Genomic DNA, 9,425 nt, shown 5'->3' on the forward strand with positions numbered 1-9,425 from the left:
TAAACTTTAATCTACTTTAATAAGGAAAATTCCTTTTTTCATCGTTCTACCACTAGTCCATTCCCTATTGGTCACTAATTCTTAGCATTGCCAACAATAAAACTACATACAAGTATAAAGTTTGAAGCAAACCAAGGGTTAAATAATATAAATTCCGAATAAAATAGACAAGCTTAATTAATAATTCAAGTTTTGTTGCAAAAAAAGGATCTGTATTAACAAAGTTAAGATAAATGAAAGAAATGAAAATATTTCATCGAAAACTCAAAATCAATAGGAAACTTTTAAAATAGAAATGTAATAAGAACTCAAGTTTTTGTATAAATTTAAAACACATAAATTAATGTTCGAATGATGATAGAAATATATCATCATGTGACAGTTTGGAAATCCCATGAATAACGTGTGAGTATCTTGAATACCCATTTTTTGTAAGTGCTTACATTTTCTTAATTTCCGCTATTTCAGTTTTATTAATGAAAAGCCGGTTGTAATTGTCCATTTTTTATTAGTTATCTAAAAAATTTACTTTTGTTTTCTCAATCCTTTTACGTATTTTTTTCTGAATTTTACTATGTTTTTAGTGACCGAGCTAACATGTGTCTAAAACCACAGACACGTCATTTGTCAAACGGCTTTGAGTGAATTTCTTTGTACTATGTTGCCAAATGTATACATACCTACGAAATAAACGTCTTAGAGCATCATTCTCCTAACATAATGTTTTAAAATTCTGGGAGAACTCCTAATTGTGGTTTGTATTTTTCAGTATATATAGTGCATCACATCGGAGATGGAGAGGCATTTTCCTTTTTTTTTTTTGATTATGTGAAGTTCAAAATGTGGAATTTGAGAAAAATAAATGTCAGGTAAAATCTTTTGGATGAGCTGATTTGAAGTTAATGGAGCGCCTAGGTATCATGCGCCTGATTTTTATTAAGTCTAATTTAACTTCTTAATCATTTGATTTGTGTGGGCAATTAAATAGAATACCAGTGGCAATGCGTTCGTAACTGAGAAAAATACCAGTGGCAACTCATGTGTAACTGAGAATTACCAACCCATATACAACCGAGAAAATATTAGTTGCAACCCTTGTGCAATCAAAAAAAATCAGTTATACATGTGAGCAATTTAAAAAATACCAGTTGCAACCCCTGCGTAACTAAGAAACTACCATTTACACCCCATATGTAACTGCCGTGCGCAACGAAGAAAATATCAGTTACAACCCATGTGCAAATGAGAAAAAAATCAGTAACAGCCCACTTGCGCATGTGTTATCAACACGGATCACAAGGCAAATCGAATGGTTAAGAAATCGACTTAGACATAATAAAAATCAGGCGTCTTATTTCTAGCAAGACTGTAAAGTTAAATGTAATTAAGTACCAATCTAGCTGGTGCAAAGTGTAACCCACTCTTCCAAATATACTGAAAAGACAATGATAGAAACAAAGCGCGTGCGTTTTCTATGTACTCCTAGGCCTGTAAAAATACATTGCCGTGGCCGTGAGTAAACACCTGGAACACATATGGAGACACTAACGCAGATCTTACGGCCAGCTAGTAATTGCTTACCAAAAGGAGTGTTATTTGGTGGTTTTAATTTGCCCTACAGCTTGCGGTGAGAACGCGGTAGCGTTACTATCGCGCTCAGTGCCAACCACTCATGGTCACGGAGACATGGTCTGACAGACACGGAGCGAAAGGTTGGAAACAGTCAGCAACTCCACTGCGCTGCGACTCTTTCGGGCCGGCCGGACGGCCGCCGGCACATCCCTCCGGTTGGTCTATCACTACTCCTACCACACTAGAGTCTCAACCTCCGGCTAACCGCAGACAAGCTTTGCGTCATCCACTACCTCATCGACTGCGACGGTCGATTGCTCCATCATCATCAGTCGCCTACCGAAAGCAAAACATTCGTCTGGATCTTATTACCCTGCTAGCCAGGGCAAAGCTGCTGCCTCGTTTGGTTTGGTCATTTCCACGGATTTGTTTTCTTCTTACTCGTGAGTGTAGCAATCAACCAATCGTAGAATTACCGTTTAGCTCTGGCTGAGTAAATTAATAAATCTACCATAAGTAGTGGTTTTAGGTCAGTACCATTTTTGATGATTTTTGCTAAAAGCTATCACTTCTGAGACGTGGCGTTATAAATAGAACCGATTCTTGATTAATCATGTTTTAACAGCTTTCCTTACCAACAAGACCCATTTGCCAGACCGAATTGGCGCTATTTTTTTAAATAATACACTTTTAATTATTAATTCCAGAAATAATATTAGTTTTTAGCAAATTTCAGAAGTAATACACCATCGGGTTCGATGAACCCGAGATTGGAGTATCGGGGTTCTGAAACCCGAAGTGCAGCGAATCTGGGGCCGCGGCGGAATATCGGGGTGGCTGACCCCGAGTCGCCCGTGTCGGCCACGCGCGCGCCGTGTCGGGCTGTCGGAAGGGCAGGGGCAGGTCGAGTTGGAGAGCGCAATCCCGAGGAGAGGAATCGGTGATGATGAGCCCGAGTCGGGTTCGTTGAACCCGAAGCGCGGCAGTATTAAAATCGCCGAGCGCGCTGCTGCCTGGACGCTCTTCTTCCTCCTCCAGCTCTATCAGTTCATCAGCTCTCTCTCACTTTTGCTCTCAGCCCAGCAGCGTTTTCTCTCATTTCTGAGCGATTTTTCCAGGCATTTGTTGTAGTTTGACCACCAAATGCTGTAGAATCAACTGATCTATAGATGGGTTAGTTTTTGAGGCGTTCTGGTGGAGGTGATGGTGGTGCTGGTGCTGCTGGTGGTGGTGATGCTGCAGCTGCTGCGTGGTGGTGCAGCTGCTGCGCGGTGGTGCAGCTGAGCTGCTGACGGAGGTGTTTGGCACGCTTCAATGGTAAACCCTAATTCCTGATATTAGATGGTGTAATCATGCATGTTGCGTTCGTTAGCTTCGCAGATTAGTTACTGAAATATGTACCGGTAGAAAGTATTTATTTAGGACTGTAGGTGCTAGATTTTTATTTATTTCAGAGTGTAGGTGCTAGATTTTTTTGACGAGTCTGTAATTTGTATAGGTGAGCAGATATGTCAGATAGAGTAAAATTCGTTGTTACTTCGGTCACGGCACGGTCCGAACAACTCCGATGGGAGCCGATCTGAGCGAGTTTCAGTATGAGGACTTGCATTTGTCAAATCCAAAAACATGGCGAGTTAGTCAGTTGAAGGAGTGGTTGACCGTGAATTTCGAGCTTAATCCCGAAGCATACACTGTTGGTATGCATGCTTTGTGGAGCAGCTCAAGTACCCAAATTTTCTGGCGGTTGAAGCCGATTGAGCGGACCTCTCAGTGGGTGCACTGGTTAGAAGCGTGCGAGCGCAGGGGAACTCACCCCATCACGTTAATGCTTCCCGAGGTGAAGGAGGTGAATTCCCAGGAAGGCGAGGGTGAGTTCCATCCAGGCCAGAGCAGTCAAAGTTTAGATGCAGGCGGCAGCAGTTTCCAATCCGGGCAGAGTAGCCATGCAGCTGCTGGTCAGTGTCGAGCTTCAAAGCGTGGATGAAGAAGAAGACCAGATGCAGAACATGATGGACGAGGAAGACGAGGATGGAGTGGATGATGAGCTTGAGTCAGATGAATCCGGTGGATCCGATAATTCAGATGACAACGAGGAGGAGGATCCGATCCCCTCTTCTTGGAACCATGATTTGTCGGAGGCAATGACAGTGGATGATCAGCACGATTCTGCCTAGGAGTACAACATGAACACCATCTCAATTGGTGCTAGATATGCTGACAAGAGACATCTGCAGGAAGCAATCACTTAGTGGGCAATGAACACCCAAAGGGTATTCAGAACCACCGTTTCAAGTCAGAAATTTTTAACAGTGGTCTGCAGCGATGCTAGATGTCCATCAAGGGTGCATGGGTACTGTCCGAAGTATGATACAACATGGATTGTGAGTGACTTCGTGCCGCACACCTGTGTCCTTAAGAGTATGATGAAGGATCACCGAAACCTTACATCCACTCTGATTGCTCGCCTGTTCTACAAGGAGATTGTAGAGAATACAACGATGGGGGTTAAAGCCATCCAGAAAAGAGTTCACCTTCAATATAAGTATATAATTGAATATGGCAAGGCATGGAGGGCTAAGCAGACGACACTGGAGAACAGATTCGGGACCTTCTATGATGCTTATAATGGTGTCGTCCATCTCCTGCAGACATGTGGACATAGAAGACTTTGTGATACCAGAGTTCCCTAATGTCAGGGTTCTGCACAGGTTGTTTTTCGCATTCAGCATAGGCATCGAGGCTTTCATGCACTGTCGTCCGGTGATGTGTGTAGATGGAACTTTTCTTACAGGCAGGTACAAGGGTCAGATTCTGACTGCCATTGGAGTGGACGGCAAAAATCGAGTTGTGCCTCTCGCATTTGCATTTGTTGAGAGCGAGAACACTGCTAGCTGGTTATGGTTCTTTAGGCAGTTAAAAAAATCGATAGTGAAAGATCGCCCAAATGTGTGCGTGCTCCATGACAGGCATGCATGTATACTTGCGGCTATCAAGACGCTGAAAGAAGCCGGACCTGATGAAGAGACACCATGGCAGGATATGCAGAGTAGGTGGTGCATGCGCCACGTAGGGGCCAATTTCTTCTCGCAGTTTAGGAGCAAGAGTCTTATGAATCTATTCAAGAAGTTGTGCAAGCAGAATCAAGAATGCAAGTACACTTTTCTCCGCGGCAAGCTGGATGAGTTCACAAAGGACCATGTGCGGCACAGGTTAGCCGCGCGAGCTGCATTAGCAGCAGCTCATGCAGCAGCTGTGGCACAGGGTACACAGGTTCCGGAAGCCCCCGAGCCCGATCCTATTGGGCTATGTGACCTGCCTGGATTTGACCCACCCAGTACTAGAAGGAGGGATGGACGACGGATTAAATTTTTTGCAGAGTGGATAGAGCACGAGCCATTAGAAAGGTGGTCTTTGCTGCATGACACACATGAAGCTAGGTATGGTGTGATGACTACCAACCTAGCTGAGTCATACAACTTCGTGCTTAGGGGAAATAGGGCATTGCCGCTGACAGCCCTTGTGGAGGGTATTTTATATGGCACTATGAATTATTTCAAAGAGAGACGCCAGTTGGCTGTGAGTCATATGCTGGAAAATCCAAACACTCCTTACTGTAAGGCCATTATGGAATATATGGATGTCAAGATGAAGAAGGGTATGGCATACACTGTTCTGGCCATTGGTAATCAGGAAAGGAGGTTTGAGGTGCGCTTACCAACCGACAAGTTTGCTTGTGTGAATGCGGTGAGAACACATGAGGTCAGAATTGGAAATGAAGAATGGCCATCGTATGAGTGCACATGCAACAAACCGAGGTTGCTTCACCTTCCATGCTCCCATGTGCTGGCAGCTACCAGACAACTAGGGATGGACTCAATCTCTTTCGTCTCTCCATATTACTCGAAAGAGGCTATGCTGAACACCTGGACCGGCGAGATGGTAGGATACAGAGTTGTGGGAAATTTTACTACGGTGATACCAAATGAAAGACGGTACATCCCTGACCCAAGATCATTGCGGACGAACAAAGGTCGACGGGAGACAAGGCGGTCCAACTAGGCAATGTTTTCTGTGCAACCAGTTTGGACACAGGGACCCCCTATGTCCCACTTTCTACCCAGCGGCTGCAGCGGCGGCGGCGAACCGAGGTCGAGGCAACCGAGGAAGGCGTGGGAGGGGGATAACTAGAGGGAGACAGTAGCATATTTGTAATATTTATGAAGTATGGTTTAAGTTGTAGTATGTGTGAACAATGTTTTAATTTGTTATATTTACGAACAATGCTTTAATTTGTAATATGTATGAACTATGGTATAATTTGTAATCTTCGTGATCGATGGTTTAATTTGTACTATGTTTGAACAATGCTACAATTTGTGATCGATGGTTCTACGTGTGCAGATATGGTGGCCCGATCGTTGCTCGATCCACTGATTGATCAGAAACATCGTGCATCTCACTTGGAGGCTAAGCCGCAGAGCCTCGAGCCACTGCAGACACGTAATCCAAAGAAGAACTGGATGATACACCCTGAATGGGAAGACAGGTACGTGTTCAATTGTTTTGTATCAAATTTATAAGAACTATATTGGACCTACTTTAGCTTGTGCACGATTTCATTTGCAGGTTGAAGTGGGCTGGACTACTACATTTCGCTCGATTAGTGGAGGCCCGAGATCACATTTCGCGCCTGAACTACGATGCTGCTTTGATCACGTGCTTAGTGGATCGGTGGAGGCCCGAGACCCACACGTTCCACTTTCGCTGGGGTGAGATGGAGCCTACTCTAGAGGACGTGTCTATGTTGTTGGGCCTTTCGTCGGCAGGTGAGCCCATAGGACCATTGGAGGAAACCGTGGGCTGGATGCACAGCATGGATGGACGTTTCCATGGTGTTCGAGACGATGTTGGGCCTATGACTTTTGAGGCTCACGGCCCTCACCAGGCATGGCTACACGAGTTCCAGGTCTGTAACAGTTTCGTCTTTTTTATCACACCTTATTTACCTCATAATATGTAAGTCCTAACATTGAAATATACCTTGACAGATCGAGCAGTTCGGATTCCCAGGTGTACCGATGACTGCGGTCCAGATCACTCGCAGCTTGGAGCCGTACCTCATGTGGGTACTCGGGAAGACGATGTTCATGGATAATCACGGGAACACGATCAGTGCACGGTACATCACTATAGCTCGGGAGATAGCAGAGGCCACAGAAGCAGAGCACATCACACAGAGGAGCTGGGGTTCTGCGGTCTTAGCTGCTACGTACCGAGGTATGTGTAAGGCTTGCCAGCTCACCTCGCAGGGTTCTGGAATCGTTGGTTTCCCACCCTTGTTGCAGATATGGTCATGGGCGAGGTTTCCCATCGGCCGTCCTGAGATTAGTGGTGGGTATTGGCCGACAGTCGAGTTGTACGACGCGGATCGCATCGACATGCCGACGTTTGGTTCTCTATGGACATCACGGAAGGTATACGCAATATTTACTCCTTTATATTTTTATATAAAATGTAACACTAACATAGTTATGTTATGTTATGCAGAGATGTTTTGGGCATAATCAGCTAAGGAATTGCTACCCAGCATTCACAGAGCAGTTTGACCTACTACTAGAGAGCGATGTCAACTGGGAGCCATACAGTGAGGACCACCGTGACGAGGCATACCCAGGAGGTATATCGAATATGTGTACCAGAGATTGGGCTTACTGGATGACGAATGTGAAGATCATCTTCGATATCTTCGTGGAGGAGATGTCGTAGCAGAGGGTCATGAGATAGTTTGGACAACGTCAGTTGATCGAGCCACCACCTCCCACAGTTCCTCTACCACAATACAATTTAATTTTACTCTAAGTTTTTACATCAATTGGACAATTATAACTTTATCCTAAGACAGGTACGTGTTCAATTTTTAGGTACAACAGAAAAGGAGCGAACAAGACAGCTGCTGGATGGGTACAGCTCCTGGCTCCATACATCACTGATTGGGCCAGTGCGCCGGCAGTTTCATGGGCCACTATGGAACCATTTGATCTTCAGGAATTTCAGCAGTACTTGCGGGCATACATGCCTAGGACACGACTTCGTCTGAGCCAGGCCTGTGACCCAGTTCAGAGGGATCCCTCGACACAGTGGGACACCTACCCTCGTCACTCCACTTCAAGCACTCGGCATCACGCAGTAAGTCAAATATATTTTTTCTACATTTGGCCAACACATTACTAATTTGAGCTCGCAATTGTAGGCTGAGTTGACGGTGGAGCTGCAAGATGACGCCGCCCAGTATGCACGCTCGCTCTCCTCCGACCCACTTCTTGGATGGTATGAGCACCATGCCTCCTTCACACGACGTCTTGAGGACAAACTACATCGTATCTACGCGACTCTCACATGCACCCGATCTTCGGATGTTGTCGAGTACCGAGCAGCACAGCGGCCACCTCGTCCCTCTTTGTAGGTGCATCAGCCGCGGCACGGCCCGCGCCCACGTATGGAGGTACCGCCGAGCCCGAGGCCACCATCTCCTAACCAGGCAGGAGGTTCTGGTTGGCAAAACCAGCAGCAGCAGGAGCCTACTTAAGAGTACTGGCAGCGTGGCGGTTTCGGCATGGAGCAGCAAACTCCAATGCCTAACTTGGGGTGGCGTCCCCGTATGGAAGAGCCAGAGGGTATGAAATTCAGCACTATCCATATTAATGGTGCACCATGTATGAATTTCCTCCCGACTAACGGTTTTTTAATCTAATCAAAGGTGAGGGTCATATGTCGACGGGGTCCAGATCACGATCCTTCTGGTCCAGTGCTCAGGATCAGGACGAAACACAGCAGATGTATCAAGACTGGATTTCAAGTCAACATCAAACTCCACCTCCAGATCCCACGCAGTACAGTCAGCATGAGCAGGGGTACATGCTTCCTCCCCGAAAGCGGCAGCCACCTGTTCGTATGTACTCGCCGTCACCTTTTCAGGCTGGACCACCACCGGGGCGTGGTCGAGGGAGGGGCCGTGGTCAGTGAGATGACACTCAGTGAGTCATCTGTACGGATAAGACTTATTGCTACTATTTGTATGCACCATGTATGACTACTATTTGTATGGACCATGTATGACTACTGTTACTATTATTTCTGTTCAACAAACAATTCATATTCAACTTCAAGCGATAATTAAGATACAACTTACTACTGCAACATACCTCTCTTCTAACATATTAAACGGTACACCAACGCTACAACATACTGCAAGATCCATGACTACTGATAACTACAACACTAAGAACGCAGCACACCCTTTCCCTTGCCCTTCGACGATGCAGCTTTCATGGCCTTGGTGCTAGGCTCGAAGTCGTCATCCGAGTCGACGACCGACGATGCAACACTCTTGCCCTTCGAGGACTTGGCACTCTTGCCCTTCGACGATGCAGCTTTCTTTGCCTTGGTGCTAGGCTTAAACATATCATCGTCGTATTCACTCTTAGCCGCCCATCGTTCTGGATATTTCAAATCCCTTTCCCTATCTTCTTCATTCTTCCATGTTAGTGACTTCCACTTCTCATTCAACCTGATAAGCTCACACCTTATTTCCCGTGGGCTATGAGCAGACATCTTCTTGACTGGATATTCTTAAGACCAAGTCTCAAATTTCCTACCCATCTTACGGAGCAAGGCGTCGCTACTGATGAACTCCTCGAAGGTCTCTACCTTACTCTCCCTCATCACATAGCGAGCACTGTCTAGAAGATGTTCGGCCATGAATTCATTGAAAAGATGGGGGGATTCTTATAAGGGGGATCCATCTTGTTGAGAGAATACACTGAAAGACAAGAAAACAGTGGGGGTATTTATAG

General features: G+C 45.7%; 1 protein-coding gene across 1 annotated transcript; it reads left to right on the forward strand.

Annotated features, from left to right (window-relative positions):
• The first annotated feature begins 4,197 nt into the window (after positions 1-4,197).
• On the forward strand, positions 4,198-8,735 carry LOC139832473 (uncharacterized). The gene is made up of 8 exons (XM_071822244.1): positions 4,198-5,254; positions 5,974-6,118; positions 6,199-6,538; positions 6,621-7,046; positions 7,120-7,366; positions 7,494-7,758; positions 7,823-8,246; positions 8,330-8,735. The coding sequence occupies exons 1-5, from the start codon at positions 4,198-4,200 to the stop codon at positions 7,336-7,338; spliced, it is 2,187 nt and encodes a 728-aa protein (XP_071678345.1). The 3' UTR covers positions 7,339-7,366; positions 7,494-7,758; positions 7,823-8,246; positions 8,330-8,735.
• The last annotated feature ends 690 nt before the right edge of the window (positions 8,736-9,425 follow it).

This window comes from Lolium perenne, chromosome 6 (genome assembly GCF_019359855.2).
Source record: "Lolium perenne isolate Kyuss_39 chromosome 6, Kyuss_2.0, whole genome shotgun sequence".
Classification (NCBI taxonomy): domain Eukaryota; kingdom Viridiplantae; phylum Streptophyta; class Magnoliopsida; order Poales; family Poaceae; genus Lolium; species Lolium perenne.

Excerpts from the sequence above, each read along its gene's own strand:
- LOC139832473 (XM_071822244.1), top strand. The coding sequence starts at position 4,198 with ATGGTGTCGTCCATCTCCTGCAGACATGTGGACATAGAAGACTTTGTG. Across the intron at positions 6,119-6,198 it reads CACCCTGAATGGGAAGACAG|GTTGAAGTGGGCTGGACTAC; the intron begins GTACGTGTTCAA and ends TTTCATTTGCAG. Across the intron at positions 6,539-6,620 it reads CATGGCTACACGAGTTCCAG|ATCGAGCAGTTCGGATTCCC; the intron begins GTCTGTAACAGT and ends ATACCTTGACAG.